A 25,852-nucleotide genomic window follows, 5' to 3' on the forward strand; every position below is an offset into this window, starting at 1 on the left:
AGTATTCTACCTTGTTACATCTTGGTACGCCAGTGTCCCCTCTCGGTCCCTAGTGAGTATAGGGACCGCCGCCCAGTTGCCCGCCTGGGGTTAGCCAGGAGTGGAGGCAAGTAGGCAGGGACAGGGGGTTGCAGGTAAGTTCTAGGGCAACCCGGGCTGGTGTACTGGTGGGTAGGATACCATAACACTCATCAAGGAAGATGAGGAGTCCTTGACAGAGCAGAAGTAACTCTTAAGAATGTAGTTGCAGAAGCCAAGGAATGGAAGCATGTGACCCAAAGAAGCAGGAGGATCAGGAGTCAGCCAGCAGATATACTGTTCAGGAACCGGTACCAGGGTCTCTTGCAGAACAATGAAGAGGTACATCAAGAAATGACTTTGCCCACAAAGAATAGTCTAGTAAGCACTCAGAATCCTCTTGGATGGAGAAAAAGAAGTGTTGTTGTGGAGAAGAAAAGTGGAGTGGTGGTTGTGGGGGATTCCCTATTCAGAGGAACAGAGGCAGCTCTCTGCAGACCTGAAATAACCTCATGAGAGGTGTGCTGTCTTCCAGGTGCACAAATCAAAGACATATCTGATGGGCTGATCTTCCACTTCTCCTGCTGTCCCAGCTCCATCACTGGTATCACCAGCACTTTTTAGTCCCATATCCCTTAGTCTCAGAAGTGATATCCCACCCAGCTTATTTGAAGAAGGGGTCCCCCCAGAAACGTGTATACTATGCTGTTTTTTAAATATACTTAATAAAAGAGACGTTGAATAATACATCCTACCATCCCACCATCTTTTCTGGAGAGTTGTGCATATCCACTAGTCTTTTCTTTCTATAGCTCTTCACACATCTGCCATGCCCAGCTTCGGTGGGTTCACCTGGTTGGCAGCACCTCCAAGGTGCATTCATTCTTCACAGCCCTTCCTAAGGTATTTTTGGTCTCTAGACATTCATATAGGACCAAAACCTCCAATACCATTGGGTTTGCTCCACCCCTCTCCTATTCTACTAATAGGCTATCAAGACTGTTCAGATCTACAGACTACCACCCATTCCTACTAATATTTGTAGGTACAAATGACAATGCAAAAGATGAACGTTGCTGCTATCTGCAGAGACTTTGAAGACCTAGGCAGGAAAGTGAAGGAACTTGGAGGTAGTCTTCTCATCCATCCTCTCAGTAGATGGCCATGGAAGAAGGAGATAAAACAGGGTTCTAGAGGTGAACAACGGGCTATGTCGATGGTGCTGTCAGCAAAGATTTGGATTTCTAGACCATAGAGTGAATTACCTATATGATAGACTCCTTGCTAGAGACAGATTGCACCTTGAAAAGATTGGAAAGCATGTATTTGGCAGGTGCCTTGATACACGTATAGGGAGAGTTTCAAACTACAACAATATGGGAAGGAAAGTAAAAAGCAAGACAAAAATATACAAATAAAGAATACAATTGAGAACCTTGCTATTAGAAGTGGTAATAAAGAACAAAGACTAAAAATTCAGAAGAAAAGTAGGGGAACAAGAGACACCAATCACAAACTAAAATGTTTCTACACAATTGCACAGAGCATGGAGACAAACAAGGAGAATTAGAGCTACTAACAGAGGAAGAGAAATATGATGTCATAGGCATTACGTAAACTTGGTGGGATGATATACATGATTGAAATATAGGGCACTGGGGTAGATGCAGGGGTGGATGGTAGTTCAGGAGAGCAGGGGGAGCAGGCAGCTAGCTGGGTGACAGAAGGGGTAGAGGGAAGAGAGCCATGGAGGCTAATCCTGAACTTGCACACCCCAACAATTTTGCAAAGTTGGCAGATGAGGGGGATGCTAGGACCCCGGAAACTACAGGCCTGTGAGCCTGATTTCTATACCAGGAAAGATTTTTGAACAAATTATTAAACAGCATGTATGAAAGTACTTGGATGAGAATTGAGTAATTAAACAGAGTCAGCATGGGTTTGTAACAAACAAGTCATGCCAGACTAATCTAATTTTCTTCTATCACTGACTGGGTTGATCAGGGAAATGCAGTGGATGCAGTATATCTCATAGCATACTCATTGAAAAAATGACCAAATATGGGATCAACAAGGCAACTGTTAGGTGGATTCACAACTGGCTGAGTGATCGTACTCAAAGAGTGGTCATAAATGGCTGCACATCCAAGTGGAAGAATGTATCAAGTGGGATACCACAAGACTCTGTCCTGGGAACAACACAAAGCTAGGGAGATAGAGGATTCAAAAAGATCTAGCAAAGCTTTAACAGTTGCGTGCAATATGCATAGAATAGAATGCATTTCTTTCAATGTTTTCATTCACAATCCCTTTTTTGTCCTACGCATTTCTCTCATGCACAAAAAATTAGAACATGGCCTGGCCACCAAAGGCCCCATAGATGTTTATGATGGGTTGACAAATGAGCATACAATATGCAACGGTATGTGTGAAATACTGTACAAAATCAAGAGAAAAAAACCACATCTGGACCTCATTAGGCTAAGTAGCCATTTAAATCAGGACACAGGTGTCTCCCATGTCAATGTAAACAGGCCCTTCGTGCGCAAAAAAGTGGAGTAAAATTTGCACACCCCCATAGACTCTTACAGGAAAATAGAGCAAGTTGCGTTTTTTTCACATAAGCGAAATGCGCATGCAAAAAGCAACCATGAGAATGAACCCATTGAAATCATTGGCTTATATTTGCTGTGTATTGCATGTGCATATATTGCCTGCACAAATACACCCGTGTGCGGTCACCTTAAAGGCTTTGACACACGAACGTTTGTGCAAACATGCTCACTGCAGCAGAGCATATTTGCGCATGAACAAAGTTTGGAGATGGCAATCAGGCTGTTACGCGCGTGTCTGTGCATAGTACTGTTATTTTTGGGCTCGCAATGCACGTGACACACGTGACAGTACTTTCCATGGAATAAAAGGGCTATTTAAAGCCTAATTAGGGCCAGCTGTCTTCTTTTTCCTTTGTTGTCCGCAAGGTCACACAATGCCCTTTGTATTTTTTAGCCTGCCATAGACTTCTATGGGAGCTTTCTGTGTAAAATGCAGAAAGATAGGGCAGGATCTATCTTTTCTTGTGTGCAAAAGCTTTTCTTGTGGCTATTTAGCCTAATGAGTTCCCATGGGGACCTTTGGTGTGCAAATGAGTACAAAACTAGAGCAAGTCCCAGGGGGCTTACTCTTTTTCTCCCGTCATACAACGGCACTATCTGCTGGCTAAAGCCAGTACTGCATGAGGTGACACGTTGGATAGGCTCAGACAGCAGAGAGGCTGGCAATATACAGTAAGAGAACCCCGATGGGCGTCTTCCAACATCGGAACTATACAGCCTTAAATCATAATGCCTTTAGACATCAGACAGTAGATTGGAAAGGGTTAAATCCATGTGCAAAAATAGGAAATATGAATGAACCCATTGAAATCAATGGTTTCTATTCCCTGCATATTGTGCGCAAATACGCCCGCATCAAGCCGCCATTATTTGATGTTTTAAAACCTCAAGAGATTTCTAGGAATCAAATAAGTTATGTCTATAAATTTGGGAGGATCAAACCTTTCCTCACGGTGGTATAAGGATGCTTGTGGAGTAAACGTATATAGATATAACTGAGGCCAGGACACTTATAGCTTAGGCTGTAGCCTCAAGGCAGGAGCGAGAATGGACCTTGTTATTGGGGCCTTAAAGCTGACTTTTAGTTTATCCATCAGACTACAAAGAAAATCTAAGCTTTACATGGGTCTAACAATGGACTTTTATTGCTATTCAGAATAATAAAAGGCACATTTAAAAGCGTTATCAGACTGCAACCTGATAAGTACTATCAGATATTCCGGATTATCAGACAATTATCAGCCAGTGATAAAATATATGAAACACCCCTGTGGATGCAGAGAGCCTTCATGACAAAGCCCCAAATAAAATGGTAATACAGCGTCTGCTGCTGTGACTGTTTCCATATCAGAGGAATCAGAGGAAAGTATAAAAGTGCGAAATGAAGGGAGTTAAAAAATGTTCTAAAACGCGCTACCTGCATTCTAACGCCGTGTACATCAAGGACCTGGGCTCCTTGAAGCAGCTGTCTGGTGTCTTATGCTCAAGGATTGCTTTTGTACAGAAAACATATTACCATCTGTGAATACTTTATCTGCTCATTTTAACCTACTTCGGTCATAAAGCCCAGCGGACCCCTTGCATTAGGGTGCGCAATATTCATGAAATATTCAATATTCATTTACTTCCATAAAATATGACGTAAGCTTACCCACAGTACAATGTTCTCATAGTCCCTGTAAAAAAACAAACTCCATGCTCTGCGTAAGGCCTCCTCCCCATGGACGATTGTCTGCAGCTAAGTTACATGCTTAAAAAATGGTGACTAATGAAACCAATGGTTTCCTATGGAAACCTTCAGATGAACGATTGGTAGCCAAGTCAAAAAATTGCAACAAAAGAGATAGGACATCAGCGGTGGGATTCAGCGACTGCAGTTCCCTGCTGCGTGAAAAAATAAGTCTTGACCAATTTTTTGGCAGGAAATCGCAGAAGTCTCCATAGACTCCTATGGGAGATTATTCGAAGCAGCTGGCAAAGGGAGATTAATTCCCCAGCAGCTCGATGCCAGGTTCCCCTGTAGGGGAGAAAAAGGGAATCCCCAGCAGCACAATGCCGGGGAGAATAAGGGAATCCAAAGCAGTGCAATGCTGGGGTTCCACTGCAGGGGAGAATAAGGGAATCCCTTGCTGCTGGGGATTTCCTTATTCTCCCCTGCAGAGGATCCCAGCATCGCACTGAGAGGGTGTCCCTGGTGATAAAGGGAAGCCCTGGGGGAACCCCCTATATCTTCCCTTCAATGGAGAGAGATAAAGGGGGGTTCTCCCAGGGACTCTCTCCAGCTCTCTCTCTTCAGCAGTGCATCTTCTCGGTCAGTCTTGGCCATGTGAACAGCACTGACCCTCGCAACTAGAGCTGCGGTTTTTTTTTTCACTCAGCTAATTTTTTAGCCCGTGTGAATTAACCCTAAGGGAGATTTTTCTCTCACAGCAATGCTGAGAGACAGAAAACTCATAGCATGTTCTATTTTTGTGTGAGTCTTGCATGATAATAGAACATGCAGATATGCAGTCTCCTACACCTCTCACAGCACATGGGTGGATTGTCACCTGAATGGGAGAGGGCTGCAGTACCATGCTGGGCCACTGCACAGTGTACAGAGCTGTGCCTATTTCTGCATGCAGCTAACCAATATTATATACCATAAAACCTGGTTAGGTATGAAAACACTCACTGGTATTTACCTGTGTTCAGGTAAACCCACATGGGTTGGATTTGAAGCAGATAATTTCTGCTCCAAATCCACACATAAAATCTGTGAAAAAATTCATGCCAAATCCTGTAGATATTGGTCCAGATTTGGTGCAGATATTCCTGTAAAAAAGTAAAGTTTTGAAATCCACAGTTGCACATTTTGCTTCCCGTCTATGGGTAATCTGCAGCAAAATCCACACTAATACATTCTGGGCAGATTTCATTGCAGGATTTGACTTCAGCTTGAAAGTCAATGAGGAAAATGGGCAACAAGTCCATGACAGAAATTGATCTTCTGTGGATTTTAAATGTGTGCTGCAGATCACTTTCCACATGGAAGATGAGCCCTGTACTGCATTCTGCTGTGGATTTTTCTATCTCAATCAGTATGAAAAATCTGTTTGTCTCTTGTGAATTCACCCTAAGAGACTCATAATGTGTTGTGTGATTAGAATAGTCAGTGCAACTGAAGACCATCAATTCTGGAACTAAGCACTGGGTCAAACTGGAGGATGGATAACTGGGATATCTATGTTCAAACATAGCTGACTGGAACGGAAAAAGATTGGGAACGGATATAATGGCAGCAAGGTATCGCCTGAACTGCTCAAACTAGACTGGCCACTCAAGTGAAACACCCACCCCAAAAAGGGCGATCCTACCGTGGGAGAGAAGCTAGGAACCAGTTCGCGGTGGAGAAGCGACACCACCACAGAATGTCAAATCACAGAGATCATAACGCTTAACTTCTTAAAACTGAACTTCTGAGCACAGATCTACTAAACACAGAGCCACAGTATACTGACCAGAACACAGGAAGTATTACCAGCACCCTTTACACAAAGGAGCCAGTTTAAATATTCAAACAGAGAAGTTGCTAGGCTGACTGAGCTAAAAGACCCTAAAATTAAGGCCCTCGCTGATCTTGAGAGTAGGGATCCCATGTCCCCCCTCCTTCTCACTGTGTGCTTACTGCACCCCCCACAGTGAAGAGAAGACTGAACGGAGTGCTGGTCACGCAATCTTGCTGCGCTCGCTTCACTTTCAGGGGAACTGCGGACATAGTCAACCAGCAAGTGCTCTAGTATTTCTGTCAGCCTTATTGTAATGAATGGATCACCAACCGCACATGCTATTCCAGCGGTCCATTCATTTTGATGTCACTGTGGAGGAAGAAATGACCCTTGTAATCACAGGCAGAGGGGACATGATGGGATTGGCAGGGTCTCAGCAGTGAGATCCCACCGATCAGCAAGTAAAAAATTGTAATCTTGGTTACTTCAACCCATTGTTATTAAATGCATTAACTAAAAAGAATCCCCCTAAACTACGGTAATGTGTGGATAACTCAAAAGACACAGTCTCAGCAGATGTTTGTCTTTCTACTCACTAAACTGCGAGACATAATGGAGAAGACTCGTAGTGCTTCAGCACATGGACATTTACTGCAGGGAATGCAAATGGGTAGAAACATAAAAATGACATTGTGTATCTGTGTCTTTTGAAGCTAGCCATTACAGTAGCTCGGAGGGGTTCTCTGTAGTGATGGATCTTCTATGAACTCGCTGTTTTCCAACCTTTGTTTAGAAGAACAAGCAGGATAATCAAATCTGTTATGGTCATAATAGGAGTCAGATGTGTGAGATCTAGTTATTCAAAGATCTGTAGTTTCTTCTCACCATTCACTCATCATCCGTCACGTCGGACCGTAAACTATAATCAGAGCTGTAACAGCGTCTAAACAGGAATTCTATCATGTGGGGGTTTAATGGTCCTATTTTTTTTCTTCAGCTACCAAAATTATTTTTTTAATTATCACGGCCTCAAAACGGGACTAAATCTTGTCCATGTGAAGAAGCCATAAATGCGAGGTAATGCGTTTTTTTGCATTTTTACAGGCGCGATATTGGTCCGAGTTTTAGAGTGTGAATGCACCTTGAATGATGTAGAGCAAAAAAAATGTGTTAGCCAGAAAACTCTTGTGTATAAAAAAAGAAGAAAGTATTATAGAGGTGATATAATATTTTCTATTGGCTAACTAGAAAAATTATGAGTGCAAGTTTCTAGGTTCTACCTCCTTTATCAAGCATAAATGAGCGAGGTGTAAATAATTGGATTTATAATATTCTTAAGCTCACTCCCATCTGTACAAATGGCAATGGGACTTATTATTTTATAGAGCTCCAACTTATTCCTTAGCGCTTTCAGGTAATTTATTTATTACCCCCAAGCAACTCTCTTTTACTGACCTCGGAAGGATGGAAGGCTCAGTCAACCTTGAGCTGGCTACCTACGGGGATTGAACTCACAACTTTCAAGTCTTCAGTGAGAGCTTAACATTCTGCGCCACACAAGGCAATGGAGGAGTATTTACATTTTCACACCAATCGTTCAGTTCATTAATCAGCTGGTCATTTATCCTTCTCCTCATTCCCTCTCAGGACCATGGTGTTTTGAGTCATGCATGAGGTTCTGGGTGGGATTTCCTTATCTGTTGGTGTGCGCTGTGTTCTGTTCAGTTGTGTTCTTCTTCACCAAAAAGGACAATATAAAAAAATATATATATAAATTAGGAAAAAATTAAAATAGGACTGAAATATAAATTAAAAAATGTATATATATATATATATATATAAAACAAGTAAGTGTAAAAAACAGGATAAAAAATAAGCAAAAAATATATAAAAAAAAAAACAAGCTGATATTCTAAAAGACTCAATAAAAGACTGGTGTACTCTGTCACTATTGCCCGCATGGATCAAATTTTCTCTAGTACCTCATTTAGGTAATTGGGTGTAAGTGTGTTCCAGAACAACTCTTTTGTTCTCAGCTTGGAAAATTCCTCTTGGGGGATCTTCTCTAGTGGAGTGAAACGCATTCCAGAAGGGTCACTATTATGGTGCTTCAGAAAGTGTCTTGAAATGCTATGCTTTGTAAACCCCTTCTGGATGTGTGAGTGATGTTTATTTGCTCGTGTTCTTAATGCGTTAATCATCCGGCCTATGTACTTCAAACCACATGGGCATTCCAATTAGTAAATACGATAACTGGATCCACAATTTAGGAAGTCCCTCAGGAGAATCAAAGTGTTTTCTTGCTCCATATGGATTTCCTTCCGGTTATGATGTTGAAACAACACTAACACCCTTGTACTTCGCATTGGTATGAGCTTTTCAATGGTTTCCCTGTATTCCCTGAGGGACCTCATTCCATGCCGATAGTCGGTTTAAGGCGCACCTGGAATTTAGGGGGGGTTGTCTGACTTGCGGCCATCCTAGAAAGTAAGTGAAATTTTATTTCATTTTATACTTTTATCATATTGTTTTTCTCTTTTCCAAAACCCCTGGAGTGCTGGAACTTTTACCAACTCTGGTTTTATCTGTGATGGCAAATTAACACATGTGCTTGAAGGTGTTAGAGACCGCAATATGCCTTTTTATTAACCTTACTAATTGGCTTTAAACCTGTACATACATCTTTTTGATGGCCTGGCTGACTACTGACATGCTTCTGCTCTAACAGCCAGTAGTGAAGAAACCTCAGATCCTGGCAATTTAACCCCTTACAAGCCACAATCAATAGCAATTAAAGCATCTAAGCAGATGTCAGGGGGGGCTCTTTATGTTACCCATCAGCACCCGGCAATGTGATTGCATGGTACCAATGAGTACCCATGGTAGTCTTTCAAAGGCATTCAGATCCGGCATGTAACTCATCCTATTAGTTGCCGCTTCCTGCAGAGTCTAATAGGCTGCTGTCATAGGCTTAGTAGAGCGTACTAGATAAGTAATGCAGTGTACTATTTTAGCGCTCGAGTAGAGATGAGCGAACGTACTCGGTAAGGGCCATTTCGCAATCGAGCACTGTGATTTTCGAGTACTTGACTACTTAGGTGCACTGTGGGTGAGCGGGGGGTTGCAGCGGGGAGTGGGGGGGAGAAGGAGAGAGAGAGGGCTCCCCCCTGTTCCCCGCTGCTACCCCCCACTCCCCTCTGCAACCCCCCGCCCCACAGCGCATCCGAGTACTTTTCACCCGAGTAGTGAAGTACTCGAAAATCGCGGTGCTCGATTGCGAAATCGCCCTTACCGAGTACATTTGCTCATCTCTACGCTCGAACAATCACATTTTCAGGGATTAAAAAAAAGAGTGAAAAAATGTTTTAATAAAATCTACGTAAACCCCTTAATGCTATAGGACGTAAGGTGCAGCGTGGGGGTATGTATGAAGAGAGATCACACGGTGATCTCCCTCCGTACAATGTGGGCGCCGACTGTTTCTTACAGCCGAAACCTGGTGGCAACAGCTCTGATGAACTGCGTGGCTCATCAGAGATATTAACCCTATAAATTCTGCCATCAATTCTGACTGCTGCATTTAAATTCCCCGACCGTTGTTCCGGGGTCCTGCACGGCTGCCTGCGATGAGATTGCAGGGAGCAGTGGAGGTGTCATGGCAGCCGGGGGTCTTCTGAAAGGCCCCAGGGCTGTCATGGCAGAATGCCCATCAAGCCATTCCCGTGGGGTGGCTTGATAGAATGCCTGCCCGATAGCAGTATGATATTACATCATATTGCAAGAGCAATCAAAACATCATAAGTTGTTGTCTCCTATGGGGACTAAGAAAAAAAGTAAAAATAAGATCAATAATGTTTTACTGATTATTAAAAAAAAAGAGTAATAACAGTTTAAAAAAAAAACCTTTTGCCATATTTATAATAAAAGAATCTAAATAATAAAAGAAAAATACATATTTGGTATCGCTGCATCCGTAAAAGTCCAATCTATCAAATTAAGCATTATTTACCCCGCACAATGAACGTCGTTAGGAAAAATAAAGAATACCAGAAATGCGTTTTTTTTGGTCACCCTGTCTCCAAGAAAAAATGCAATAAAAAGCGATCAAAAAGTCGTATTTATTCCAAAATGGTACCAACACAACTTACAGGACGTCCCGCAAAAAATTAAACCCTTGCTCAACTATGTCAATGGAACAATTTAAAAATTATGGCTCTCAGAAGATGGTGGCAGAAAATAATTTGAAAAAATGAAATATGTTTGAAAAAAAATAAAAGTAGTGCAGCAAAAAATTTTTTACGTTTGGTATCATAGTACTTAGGTATAATCGTACTGGCCTATAGAATAAAGTAATCATGTCATTTCTAGGGGTTTCACCTTGTGGTCAATGGGGTCGGCGACAGCAGCGCCAGCACCTTTGAAAACATATAGCCGCAGGGGATAGCGATCGGATTGCACTTTATGTGCGAATTTTGCCATCGTATGACCGCACAATAAGGCCTTAGTCAGACGGGCGTTTTTTGCCACGATTTGCGCATGCGCATGCGTCCGGCGATTTTATAAAACCATTGCTTTGCAATGGTATCGGACACATGAGCACTTTTTATGCGCTCGTCAGATAAATTATAGAACAGAAATCGCAGATTGCACCTATCTGCGATCTGCGATTCCTGTTCTCTTCTCTATATGCGCTCAATGGGGCCGGCGGCAGCAGCGCCGACCCCATTGAGAACATATAGAAGACAAATCATTCTTCTCTGCCACAGCTGTAACAGCTGTGGCAGAGAAGAACGATGTTTGCCCATTGAATTCAATGGAGCCGGCAATACAGCCGCTCCATTGAAAGCAATGGGCTGCCGGCGTGCGCGGGGTGAATTGTCGGGAAGGGCTTATATATATAAGCCCTTCCCTGCAATTCATCCTAAAATGTGTTAAAATAAAAAAAAATTGTATACTCACCTTTCCGCTGCAGCCGGAGTCCAGCCGCGGCCGCTGTCAGTTCTCCTGAACTGCTTCTCGGCACTATTCAGCCGGCGGGGCTTTAAAATCCCCGCCTGCTGAATGATCTGCCTCTGATTGGTCACAGCCCTGACCAATCAGAGGCAGGTTTCACTCACACACCCATTCATGAATTCATGAATGGGTGAGTGACTGCTGCCTCTCAGCGCTGAGCCAATCAGGGGCAGGTCTGACTCACATCCATTCATGAATTCATGAATGGGTGTGAGTGAGACATGCCTCTGATTGGCTCAGCGCTGAGCCAATCAGGGGGCAGGTCTGACTCACACCCCCATCACACCCACTGCAGGACGGCCGCGCGGAGCTCCGGCTGCCGGGAGAAGGTGAGTATATCCATTTTTTATTTTTACACATTTTAGGATGAATTGCAGGGAAGGGCTTATATATTTAAGCCCTTCCCGACAATTCATCCCGGGCTCGCCCGCAGCGCATTGCTTTAAATGGAGCCGGCTCTATTGCCGTCTCCATTGAATGCAATGCGCTGGACAGCTCCGGCCCGTTTTGTAATGAAACGCGACTAGGAGCAGATTTTCGGGCGACTTGCGCGCACCGGTCACGCGATTTGCGGATGCGCATCCGTCATGCGATCCGCAAATCGCGTGAAAAAACGCCCGTGTGACTAAGGCCTAAGTGCAAATTTAAAAACGCATCTGCCACTCCTGTCATGCAAATTTTTTTTACATGTGTTTTACGTTTCTTTTCACGCACCTAAATGTACGAAAAAACGCTCATCCGACTGAGGCCTCAAATGGATCCCAAAAAATAGGTATAATAGGTATTGCCTAATGACCCAGACAATGAAAATATTTTGTTTATTATCTCGCATTGGAAAATGTCGTAAAAATATTTTTTAATATGCAATGCCGGAATTGTTATTTTTGTTTGTTGGCCTCTTATAAAATACAATAAAAAGTAATTCAAAAGTTACACATACCACAAGCTGGTACGAATAAAATATACAACTCTTCCCACAAAACGCAAGACCTCACACAGCTCCATTGCAGGGAAAATAAAAATGGTATGGGTCTTATTAGGTGGTGATGCAGATTCTATTGTTTTTCTTTAAAAATGTGCTTTTATTGTGCAAAAGTAGTAAAGCATAAAAAAGTCTATATAAACCTGGTATCACAGTAATCGTGCTGATCCACATAAGAAAATTATCATGTTATTTTTACTGAATAGCGAACATATTTAAAAACAAATCCCCCAAATAATGGCGGAATTTCTCCCCATTTTTTCCATTCCCACCCAAAAAAAAAATTGTAATAAAAGTTAATTATACAACACATTATATGTACCCCAGAGTGGTGCCATTAAAAAATACAAATCCTCATACGGCTATGTCATTGTGTTATGTCTCTTGTAAGGTAATTGTGAAAATCACTAGGACCTTAAGGCACAAAATAGACTGGTCTCTAAGGGGTTAAAAGAATTTGGGTCATTCAGCAGAACATGAGCTGTAAACAAGCATGTAATTTAGGCCTCGTTCAGATGAATGTGCTATTTGCACAGATTAGGCTCGCACAAAGATCGCTTCTATGCTGCTCTGAAGATCGCGTGAATGGGCGAATTCAAGCTCCATGAAGTAGCCCGTTCACACGATCCGAGGTGCGTGTTATCCAGCTCTCATAGGAGTCTATTTATATATTTAAGCCCTTCCTGACAATTCATCCCGCGCACGCCGGCAGCTGTATTGCCGGCTCCATTGAATTCAATGGGCAAACATCGTTCTTCTCTGCCACAGCTGTTACAGCTGTGGCAGAGAAGAATGATTTGTCTTCTATATGTTCTCAATGGGGTCGGCGCTGCTGCCGCCGGCCCCATTGAGCGCATATAGAGAAGAGAACAGGAATCGCAGATAGGTGTGATCTGCGATTTCTGTTCTATAATTTATCGGACAAGCGCATAAAAAGCGCTCATGTGTCCGATACCATTGCAAAGCAATGGTTTTATAAAATCGCCGGACGCATACGCATGCGCAAATTGCGGCAAAAAACGCCCGTCTGACTAAGGCCTTAGAATGCAATGCGCAATCACCAAAAATATGGTATAGATTGAGTTCTGACAAACAGTAATCCACGTACTGTTGGTCACAAAGTGCAGGTAAAATTTAGTTCAAAAGCACAAACATATTGAAGTATTCAAATGACCAATCCTACAACAAATATTTCACTTCTCTCATAATTAAATTCAAAATTGGCATTTTTTAAAAATTCTATTTAACATATATTTTCCAGCATTTTATTCCAGATTATTAAAATCGTAGTAAATATACTATCCTAAGTATGTAGTTTTCTTTACACTAACTATTATATATACGGGTTAATTAGAACCACATTGGCTTTATCACCGCGACCAATTTATACCTTTTTCCCCGTTGCAAGAAAGATATGAAATTCCCTCAGCAGAATTCAACACCTTTTTCCAAATCAGGAAATTCCTCCGTTCCCATCAGCTACACATGACCAGATACTGAGCCCCACCAGTACTCTCCAAAAATACACACATTTATACACTGTTTCAGATAACATGTTCCTAGAAAGAAACAGGCACTTCATAAATGGAAAAGAGACCTAGCGAGCCAGCTCCCTATTAGTGAATGGCAAATCGCTATGAACTGGGCTATTAAATCCACGGCATGCACTTCTCACCACGAACAATATTTCAAATTACTAGTAAGGTGGTATTAGACCCCAAACATCTTTACCGACACCTCACCTCTATGTTGGACAGGCATAGGGGCACACATATTTTGGAGCTGCCCACTTATTTCTAGTCTGCGGGGTTCAGTGTACCAGCTCTCAAAGTCACTTTCTCCTTCACCCCAAATAAAAAGTAGTCCAGGCCTGGCCCTTTTGCTGATAACTTCCCACTGAATTTCAGAACGATCACATGTCATGTCCTCCAAGCTACCTGTCTTATGATAACATGAAACTGGAAAAGCAATAGAATATCCTCCATAGAACAACTGTCTATACGAAAAAATGATAGCAATTGAAGGTGGAAAACGAAATGCCTTCACCGAGAAATGGAACATATGGCTTAACATAATTTTAAAACGTAACTCTGCCCTTTAGCCCCATCCATCAAAACCCCAAGACTCAATAATGATTAATATGGTACTAGAGAAGTGTTATTTTTTGCTTCAAATTGTATTTAATAAATGACTACATTGATGAGGCCATTCTCCTGTTACCCTTGACCAATCCTGGACTTGTTCTATAGAAGGTCGCTAAAGGAGGGATAAGCACTTTTTGAATATACAGAAGAATACGTTGCACAACTTTAAGAAGGCTAAGCACTTGTAAATCTACGATGGGCAAATCTACCAAGGGAAAGCCACGAGTGCTCTCCTACATATGTGCCATTCTGCATGAACATTGAAAGTAGTATCCTATATTTCTCATGCCCAATATTTTGCAATATGATGTGAATAGACTCCTCTTACAGTAGTCGGTCCGCACAAGGGTAACATTTACTAATTCCTGCTGGCAGATTAGGGATTTATAATGACTTATATTTACAAACTAATAGAGAAGGTGGAATAAAATGTCTCCTTATACATAAAAGCATTTGTGAATTAAAGACATATGGTGTAGATGGTGATTAACCTTGAATCTAACACAGCCCAGGGGTTGTGGATAGAAAATAAGAAATATCAGTATTATGTATATTCGCTTTACATGGGACGAATAATCGCTCAAAAGAGCCCATGCAAGCAATTGTGTAAACACGGCTACCAACGGCGTGAAGACCAATAATTTGCTCACTAGTTGTTTGATTTCAACTCACCTAAAAATAGTTGCTGGTTGATCAAAAGTCATCCGGTGTAAAGTCCTAATTGTTTGCTTCTGAATGGCTTGCATGGAGACCCCCTCCATTAATGATATCTTGGCAAGCAGCTAATGAAAATAAGCGCCGTGTGTAAAAGTCTTCAAACAACTGTCGTACGCTTCAAATGATAGTTGCTCAGTAGAGCGTTACCCCAACGGTTTGTATCAAGTGCAGTGTATTACTTTGGTTAATGTACGGTATATACTGATACTTTGTATATACTATTTGCAGTGCCCCCATATTGTAAATATGCTACATGAACAGGTACCTGCAGTTAGTATGTGCTCTGCACTGAGACCGTAGCTTACTATGTGCAGTGCACTGACTCAGTTTAGCCTGTTTTAATCCACTTCCAATGTCGTTCTTACAATTTTGTACAGTCAAATGAGATATTAATTTATTAGGAAATTAGTTTATATAAAAATAAAATGCGATCATTCTGCATTTTTTCTGCAGATTCTGATACCAAATTTTGAAAAGACTTGTATGATGGTCAATTTTTATATTAATATTCTTCTTTTGATGGTGGATCCTATTCTAGAGTTTGACTAACTGGACAGTTTTCACCTCGTTAATTGTTTCAGTCACTGTAAGCTATTTCAGTGCTGTCTTGCAGCTTCCTATCTTGCCCTTTATATGAATGTTGTTTTCGGTAATTGCTTACATTAAGGCTACTTAACCACAGAAAAGAAAAGTAAATAAAAACCCACAAAACTATATGAAAGGGAGTTACATCCAGAATATAACATTCTACATTTATCCACATAGACAGAGTATAAAATAAAACCATCAGCATGTTATCCTATGCAGTACAGAACATTTCTTCATTATGGTCCAGTATTAGGTGCTTCATTTTATTTATTTTTTACAAATGGCGTGTATATATAATTAATTATTAGAAATGGCTTCCTTTAAATTTTAAGATATCTTATGGAGAGCACCTAGAAGGATTTGTTGTACTCCTGCAAAACTCAGCATGATTGGAAGAACGGTCTTGCCACCTGAGACCCTAAAATTGGTTCTACCCTCGGCCTATAAAAAAGCTCTCAGAGGCTTGTGTAGTGACCTCTGCTTTTGCTTGTGTAGAGCTTGTTGCCCACTAGACACCTCTACGGCGCACAGAAGAGATTTCAACCAATTAACAGGGTTTGAGATGGAATGTGAGAAGCTGGATGGTTGTATCGACAAATTGCCCATCTCCTGGGCCATTCTGAGCAGACTATTAGGAGAGACCAGTGGATGTGTGAGGGCACACAAGGTGACCGGGCTCAATACACCCTCAACAGACCACCAGTAGAGAGGATTGTCTGATGGCTGCAGGACATTTGGTGTCATGGTGCCAGTTACATGTAATGCCATTGACACCCACCATTACGTTTGTTTGCAGTGGTGTTATGAATGACGATACTGGACTACTATGAAGTGCAATTGGGTTATCTTCAGTGATGAATCCAGGTTTAGTTTGGGCACTGATGACAGTGGTGTTTGTGTCTGAAGACCTACTAGAGCCTCCATACCTGCCTGTATCACATCTTGTATCCAAGCTAAAGGCAGCCCAAGAGGCAATTAGAGCCTCCCTTCGAGGGTTAGTTTTCCACAATAATTTACTCTTTTGCTCTGAAGTTGTAATCATTTACTTATGCCAACTTTACAATCGCACATTAAAAGCTTCATTCGATTCCAACAACTCCCTATAGGTGCTTTTTTTTATGTATAATGTATATCTATGTATGATATAATATGTGAAAAATTTTAAGCAGGTGTGTAAATAATGCTTTTTTTTTAGAAACAGCAGAAGGCGTCTGATTGACCTAAATTGTTTTAGTTCCAAACTAGACAAGTAAGTCCCCCTTTAATAAATGCATTACTCAGCAACCAATGTATATGAGAGGCTGTCTTCTGATTTATATGTTGCACAAGGATCCCAGGATTTATCCACATTACATCGATTCAGCCTGTGGGTGACGCGACAAACATCGATACGGTAATCGAACTCCTGCCAGACTCTGCCCAACATGTCTGCATACCTATAATGTTATAATTTGTTTTTTTAATTAATATTAACTAATACATATTTTTTTCCGTCTCAGATAACTTTATTGAGATTTAAGCAGATCATAACAGGCTATTCAGCCAGAAAATTCCACTCACAAGGGGTTCATTAGTATAAATCAGAGTATGAACAGAACATATAACATCCATACATGGTGCCAGACTAAAGTAAGCGTAATAAGTATTTCTGCTATTTTGGTTTTTCTTTTTGCTTTCTTTATTTTTTTTTGTGGGGGGGGGGGGGGGATAATAAGAGAAAATTAGGGTCAGAGTTAGAATTTGAAGTTCTCCATTCCTAACATTCCTTTTCTGCTTATTTCTATCATACAGCAAGTAATTGAGGTAAACCGGGTATCTCCAAGAAAGCAGACCATGGTTGCCAGGTTTTAAGAAATACGTGCATTTTAATTTTCTCTCGCAGTGCTAATACATATTTTTCATAGAAAATATTATTATACATTTTTACGTATAATAAAATTTTATTTTAATGAATCTGACAAATTCTAATAATTTTATTAGAAGTATACTCATGGATGCTGCAGCTAAAATAGGGAAATAGCCCATACAAGAATATTGCATGATGTCGAATGGGACTTAGTATTAGATTTGTATTATACTTGCATTTTACAAAGCTGAACTTTTGCTGCATTCATGTGAAATACTGATTTTGCTGTCTATTTATTATTGCAATATCTTCATTTCTGTCCTACTGTGAACTGAAACTGTGTAATTACTCAGCATTTTACATCTTACATATTCTCACGGCTTAGAAGTTTTTCCCCACATACATATTATTTCTAACAAAGCATGACAAATAGTCAAATTGACAAATAGTATAAGAAAACTCTTACCTGAGCAGATATAAGCATAGTCGGATTTGCTTTGTCCTTCCTGAAGATGACATACCTTCCCCTTGCGTAAATCGTATTTGCATATTTGCTGCGTATGTAAAATCCCCATAGCCGATATTGGTGCACAATATGCACAAAAATAAGATATGCTGCTTTTTTCTTTATGCACATGGTATGAGTGTAAAAAAAAGTGCAGGTGTGAGTAGCCCAATAGAAATCAATAGGCTTTTAGCAGTGTGCATAATGTGAGTGAGCCCTTAGGAAGGAAACTTTGCAAGTACAATGAATGTGGATCAGACCTCTAAGTGTCTTCAAACGAGATGAGAAATGCATGAGTTGAATGCTTGTCAAGCTGGTAATGAGTAAAAGCTCTGGTGTTTCTTACAGAAGAATATCCAGAGAGGTCCTGTTGAACTTTAACTTTCTGTCTCCCAGCAGCAGAATCTGCAGGGATATCTCCTGTGGGAGGACAGGTAGAGGGAGAATTGACATTCGCTCTATCATTGCAAAGTTTTTTTTATTGCAACTTCTGCAATAAGTCTTTATGGTTTCTTTCAAGAGTTAGGATTTTAGAAAGTTTCTGTTATTAACCCACCAGCTGCTGGAAGAAGGGCAAGATACATATTAACCTAATTATAAAAAGTCAAACAAAATTGTATGAGACAATGTCTATATTTGAATTTTTTTTATTGCAGCAGAATAGCTACTGGCATCATTCCATTACTTCTACTATTATATTACTATAGCATTTAATGCTGATTACATGAAAGTAAGAACTGATTGTCCTCCTTTTGAGATGAACGTATTTGCGGAGGCATTTACACACATGAAAATTTCGCAGGTATAACGCGATAATGCGATGCCTTAGATTTCATTAGATTCATTCATGTCCATGTTACGCAGAAAACTGCCATAGACGTCTAGGCAGTTGAAAAAAAAAGTGAGGGGCAGCGAGTTACCCTGAGTCCTACGGAGGGAAAAGAAGACAGCTGGCCCTAATTTGGCATTTAATTGCCACTCTATTCCATGAGAAGGGTGTGAACAGGCATTTTGATTGCAAAAAAAATAAACTATCCGCTAACGCAGATGTACCAGCCTGTTTCTTGTCATCTCCTAACTTCATTCATGCACATACGTTCGTTTTAAACTGCCCTATGTCCAATTTTCCCTAAAAGTTTCATCGTACTTTTTTATGAATTGCTATGCAAAGCTCTTTCTGTCCCCTCCATTTTCCTTAACTCTTCATGTTTCTATCATCATGAGTTATATATGCCTCATATACTTATTTCTTCTACTTTTTGGAAAATTTCCACTCTCCTTTCTGCAATCACAATTAACAGTTTCCTGCCCCCATGTAGCCACATTTTTGTTTCCATATGCCCGGAAAACAACTTTTAAGGCACTCCTACTAATTTGACGCATATCCTGATTTGTATTATGGGTATTGGATGTTGTATGGCACTGAATGTTCTTCACAACCTCGCACCGGCTTGCTAATACAAGTAGTGCTAGAACAGTATGGAGAAGAGTTAGGCCTCCCTTACACAGATGGGTTTTTTTTAGCGTTTAATGCTGCGCTTTCAGCTAAAGCCGCTTTCATAGGCTGAAGCACTGCCACTGAAAGCGAAAATAAAAGCCACTCTCATGTGTGAGGGAGCCCTCAGGGTTCGGTCAGATGAGCGCTCCACGGATGTGTGATACATATGCACCGTGTAATCCAAATCTATACAAATGATATATCAAAATATAATATCTTCGAAACAAAATGAGGAACCCATTCGCATACTTTAATTTAGCGGAAATATACTAATTAAAAAAAATAAACTATAAATGTAAAAAACTCACTTTTTTGCTCTTTACGTGCTTATTTCCATGAGTGTATATCGGCCGGTGTTTTCACGCCCGTCCGATATATTTGCTTCCATCTAAGCAGTCCCCCTTTCCCCCCCTCTCACCGGCTCTTTGCCTCTCTCGTCCACTCTTGCGTTTGCAATACGAGGGGGTGGAGCTAAGCTCAGCTCTGTCCCACCCACTCACATTGATGGCTATCGACAAGGGACGGGTTGGAGGCAGGAGCTTAGGTTCGCCCCTTACCCACTCCCATTGCAAACCGCTCGAAGGGGAGGAGAGAAGCAGAGAGCTGGTGAGTGTGAGGGAAGGGGGGGAATGATCAGATGGAAGCGTATATCGGCTGGCTGTGAAAACGATATACGCTCGTGGGAATAAGCCCTATCCATAATAGACATAAAAATAATAATAATCTTTATTTGTATAGCACCAACTTATTCCGCAGCGCTTTCAAGCATGGGAGAACACAGACAATACAAACAATTACATGTGATATACAATCAGTTTGAAACAAACAGAGTGGGCATGATACAGGAGGTACAAACAAGGTGGGGAGGAGACAAGGCATTGGGGGTACACAGGGAGTATGAAAATGATATATGGAAATCAGTTACTAAGAAGCAAACAGGGTGGGAGCAGTAAGAAGGTGCAGGGGTAGGGGGTTTATGCAATAAGCAGGGTAGAATGTATGGGGAGGCATAGGGGGGGGGGGGGACAGGGGGACTAGGTCAGGAGATTTGGTATGCCTCCCTGAAGAGGTGTATTTCTAAGGCGCGTCTCAAGTTTAGTGCATCAGGAATTGTCCGGATGCCTTGGGGTAGAGCGTTCCAGAGGATCAGTGCTGCTTTGGTGAAGTCCTGTAGGCGAGCACATAAGTTTCGTATTAGAGGGGTGAGTTAGTCTGAGTGTGGTAGCAGATTGGAGGGTGCGGGCTGGGTGGTGTATGAACAAGAGGGAAGTGACGTAAGGTGGCGTGGCACCATGTAGAGCTTTGTGAGTGAGAAGTTTAACTTTGGTTCTGTAGTGAATGGGCAGTTAGTGCAGCGACTGGCATAGTGCAGAGGCATCTGAGAAATGGCTGGATAGAAAAATGAACCTAGTTGCCTGGTTTAGTATGGATTGGAGAGGGGAGAGTCTGGTGCGGGGAAGGCCAATGAATAGCGAGTTGCAGTAGTCAAATCGGGAGAGGATGAGGAACGGACGTATTTTAGCAATATTTCTAAGGTGCAGATGGCATGCTCGGGCCAGAGATTGGATGTGCGGGGTATAGGAGAGGTCAGGGTCCAGTGTGACCCCAAGGCAGCAGGCGTGTTGTCTGGGGGTTATAATAGTGCCAGAAACTGAAATGAAGATGTTGAGGGGAGGTCAGTTGGAAGGCGGAAAAGACGAGAAGGTCAGTTTTAGAGAGGTTACATTTGAGAAAAAGGGAGTACATAGTATAAGAGATAGCAGACAGACAGTTGGTGATATTTTGGAGGAATGGTTCTGAGATGTTACAGTAGGAGGTGTATAGTTCGGTGTCGTCAACATAGAGATGGTATTGGACGTTAAATTTGCGAATGGTTTGTCCAATTGGGGCTGTGTAGATAGAGAAGAGAAGGGGACAAAGGACCGAGCCCTGGGGAACCCTGATAGCGAGAGGAAGTCGAGAGGAAATAGAGCCAGCAAAGGAGACACTGAAAGAGCGATCAGAGATGTAGGAGGAGACCCAGGAGAGAACAGGGTCCTTTAGGCTGATAGAGCAGAGCATAGTGAGAAGAAGGTCATGGTCGAGAGGATTAGTAGGGAGTAGTCGCCTCTGGACTTTGCCGTCATCAGGTCATTTGATACTTTTGTGAGGGCGGTTTCAGTTGACTGTAGAGGGCGGAAACCAGAGAGTTGTCAGAGAGAAAGTGTGTGAGACAGGAGTAGACCAGGTGTTCTAGTAATTTGGAGATGAAGCTTTGAGAAGGGTCGGTGATTGACAGCGTCATTCGGGTCAAGGGTTGTTTTTTTAAGCATTGGGGATTTGATGGAGTGATTAAATGAGGAGGGGAAGGTGCCAGAAGTTAGGGAGGGGTTGAATATTGTGATGAGGTGGGTAATAAGAGCTGGGGAAAGGGACTGGAGGAGGTGAAAGGGGAGAGGGTCGCTATCGCGGATGATGGGGCGATTGTCAGAAAGCAGTCTGAAGACCTCTTTCTCTGTTGTTGGTTCTAACATTGAAAGTAAGTAGGTGCTGGATGCAGTGCTGAGGAGACTGGATCGGAGCTAGCCGTGCAGTTTTCGGAGATTTCTTTTTGGATATTGTCGATCTTTTCCTTTGAAATCGGTGGCTAGTTCTCTAGCACCTAGATCCATCACACGGGCCTGTACTTTGGGGCTGAGGAGGGAGTGGAAGGTGTTGAAGAGTCTTTGGGGTTGTGGGATAGTGAGGAGACGAGGGAGGTGAAATAAACTTGTTTGGCGTGGTGAAGGGCTAGGTTATAAGTTTTAAGCTTTGATTTTCTCCACAGCTGCTCGGCACACCTAGAGCACCGCTGGATGAAGTGCATTTGGGACGTGAGCCAAGGCCGTGGTCTGCGGTTGACGGCTCAGGGTCACGGGTGGTGCACTTCATCCCGGGCATGTCTGAGGGTGGTGTTGTAGTGTTCGGTTGCCAGGTTAGGGCAGGAGAGGAGAAAGATAGGGGTCAGGGAGGACTAGATGGTCTCAGCGAAATGTTAAGTGCGGATGGACTGGAGGTTCCTTAGAGGTGCGATAGGTGGGAGGGTCATGGGAGATGCTAGGATGCCTGATGGAGAAAGAGAGGAGGTTGTGACCCGAGAGTGGAAGAGGGGAGTTAGTAAAGTGGGAGACAGAGCAGAGGCTGAGGAAGTTTAATTCGAGAGTGTTGCCATTTCTGTGAGTGGGGAAGTCTGAGAGTTGTAATAGGCCGAGGGAGGAGGTGAGCGTTAAATGCCAGGAGGCAGATGAGGATCTGGGGTTGTTAGTAGGAATATTGAATATGTCTTAAGAAAAATCAGTGAAAAAAGATATGAAAAATTAGCCTTGTATATCATGGAAGAAAAAATTTTAGTAGCTGAAAAAAATAGAACAGTTAAGCCACAACATGGATAAAATCCTTAAAAAGTGTCTGGTTCTTTAGGACCAAAACACCCTGGTCCTTAAGGGGTTAATTAATGAATCTGCACAGAATTTTAGAGCTATTTGTATAAAAGAAAAGTATGTTTCTGCTGAATATTGATTTTAATGCAACTATATTGGATGTAAGGTATCACCCTCTGTGTGTTAGCTGTGTTACATCATTGGCCCAAATCCATTTAACCCTTAGAATCAAAGTTTTGTGCCCACTTTTTAATTTTTTATGCTATATACAGCTGTGATGCCCTCGGGGTGCCTCCCTGCAATATAATTTATTAATACGTACAGGAAAAAACAAAAATAAGTTTATTGCAAAACTGCTGTTGAAACCAACTTCAGCATTGTGGGGAGCAGTCTATGTGAGGGGCGCTGAGGGGCAGTTTCTATGAGGGACCCTCGGGAGCAGTCTAAGGTTCACATGGGTTGGAATTTGCTGCAGAGTGTCCGCTGTCGACACTCTGCAGCAAATCCATAATGCAAACTCTGCAGCACCTGGTGTGGATTTTGACGCAGATTTTGCAGTGGAATCTGCCCAACAAATCCGCTGCTACAACTGACATGCAAATTTAAATTCCACAGCATATGTCAATTTCCATACGGATTTTGTGTTGATTTTTTTGAGCAGCATGGGAATTAAATCTTGAAAATCGTATCAACCGTGCTGCTACTGTATATTTTGCCTTAGGCCTCGGTCACACGGGCGTTTTTTGCCTCGATTTGTGGATCGAATGATGGATGCGCATCCGCAAATCGCGTGACCGGGGCCGAAAAATCGCCCGAAAAATCTGCTCCTAGCCGCAGTTCATTAGAAACGGGCCGGAGCAGTGCAGCGCTGTCCAGCGCATTGAATTCAATGGAGCCGGCAATACAGCTGGCTCCATTGAAAGCAATGGGCTGCGGGCGATCTCAGGATGAATTTTCGGGAAGGGCTTAAAAATAAAAGCCCTTCCCTGAAAACCATCCAAAACTGTGTAAAAAGTAAAAAAAAAATATACTCACCTTGTCCCGGCAGATGGAGTTCAACCACGGCCGTCCGGCAGTCCTCCTGAACTGCTGTGATAGTATTCAGCTGTCATTCAGCTGAGAGCTGCCCCTGATTGGTCCCTGTGCTGAGCCAATCAGAGGCAGCACTCACTCACCCATTCATGAATTCATGAATGGGTGAGTGAGAGCTGCCTCTGATTGGTGAGGCTGTGACCAATCAGAGGCAGCTCATTCAGCAGGCGGGGATTTTAAATCCCCGGCTGCTGAATACTACTTACAGCAGTTCAGGAGAACTGCCGGCCGGCCGCGGCTCAACTCCGTCTGCCGGGTCAAAGTGAGTATATATATTTTTTAACTTTTTACACAGTTTTGGATGATTTTCAGGGAAGGGCTTATATTTTTAAGCCCTTCCCGAAAATTCATCCGGCGCTCGCTGGCAGCCCATTGCTTTCAATGGAGCTGGCTGTGTTGCCGGCTCCATTGAATTCAATGGGCAAACATCATTCTTCTCTGCCACAGCTGTTACAGCTGTGGCAGAGGAGAATGCTTTGTCTAGTATATGTTCTCAATGGGGTCGGTGCTGCTGCCGCCGGCCCCATTGAGTGCATATAGAGAAGGACAGGAATCGCAGATCGCAGATAGGTGCGATCTGCGATTTCTGTTCTATAATTAATCGGATGAGCGTCTATAATGCTTCTTTATATATATATATATATATATATATATATATATATATATATATATATATGTAACAAGCCTGGTTTTGCTCAATCCAGAAATTGCCTTAGACTATATTTACACAGGGTGGATTTGCCACAGATTTTTTTTGCGGACCCTCTGCATGGAAAATCCACGGCATCTACAGTAGCAGCAAAGTGGATGACATTTTAAAAATTCCCTACGAAAATTGGATCAGCAGTATGTCAATTATAGCACCAGATTTTCGGGGTGCAGTTTCCGCACCAAAATCTGCATTAAGACCTCGTTCACACGAGCGTTGTTTTGCATGCATGTATGTGCACACAAAACAGCGCATCTATTAGAACTATTGGCTCCCTATGGTGTGTTCACTTGTCCGTCTTTTGCAGGCATGCAAATTTGCACACCTGCAAAAGATAGGACATCCGTGCGCATCACTGCACTGTCACAATGTTCAGTGATGATGGGACTCCCCGCAAGGAGCAAAAAATTCCCTGATGTTCTCCCATCGCTTTCAATGGGACCGCTGCTGCAGCCGGCAGCCCTATTGAAGGCAATGGGATGGAGGCAACCACTGCAGTGATTTTCAGGGAAGGGCTTTAAAGATAAGACCTTCCCTGAAAATCATCCATAGCTTGCGTAAAAATAAAATAAAAATATATACTAACCTCTCCGCCACTGGTGCGTCTTGCCGCTTGGCTCCCCGGCATTGCTCTGAAGCTCTTTCAGCAGGCAGGGATTTAAAAATGCCTGCCTTCTGAAAGGACTGTGTCTGATTGGCTGAGTGCTCAGCCTATCACAGGCAGCACTCAGCCATTGAATGACAGCTGAGTGCTGCCTGTGATTGGTCACAGTGCTCAGCCAATCACAGGCAGGGCTCAGCCATTCATTGAATTCAATGAATGGCTGAGCGCTGCCTGTGATTGGCGCAGTCCCCTCATCACTGAACACTGTGACAGTGCAGTCACAAAGTTCAGTGATGAGGGGACCTTTGTGTAGCAGCTGCTCAGGTGAACGGGCAAAGTTTAATGTGCAAACTTTGCTCGTTCACGTGTGTTCCCAGGAGCGCATTTTTTTGCGCACATACATGTGCAAAAAAAGTGCTCATTTGAACGAGGCCTTAAATTCGTACGAAATGGTGCAGGTTTTTGGATATACTCGTATTGCTGGGGAGGTTGAGGAGGAGGAGGTAGATTTTTTGCACAGGGGCCCTCTGCACTTTGTGACCCCCACCTTGCACCAGACACATTTTTTCAAGGATTAATCATACACTTTTATATAAGACTAGTGGAAGCCCTGTTTGAAGTAACATGACTGAGCT

The 25,852-nt window shown here is 42.4% G+C and overlaps 1 protein-coding gene across 1 annotated transcript in view; it reads right to left on the minus strand.

The window, feature by feature from the left end:
* Window positions 1-18,233, minus strand: part of LOC136588013 (agouti-signaling protein-like) — a 78,156-nt gene extending 59,923 nt beyond the window's left edge. The window contains exon 1 of the mRNA XM_066586896.1: window positions 17,878-18,233. Coding sequence (XP_066442993.1) covers window positions 17,878-17,986 — 109 coding nt within the window. The 5' untranslated portion in view covers window positions 17,987-18,233. The remainder of the gene's footprint in view (window positions 1-17,877) is intronic.
* Window positions 18,234-25,852: the final 7,619 nt, after the last annotated feature.

The sequence above is a fragment of the Eleutherodactylus coqui genome, chromosome 13 (assembly GCF_035609145.1).
Source record: "Eleutherodactylus coqui strain aEleCoq1 chromosome 13, aEleCoq1.hap1, whole genome shotgun sequence".
Classification (NCBI taxonomy): domain Eukaryota; kingdom Metazoa; phylum Chordata; class Amphibia; order Anura; family Eleutherodactylidae; genus Eleutherodactylus; species Eleutherodactylus coqui.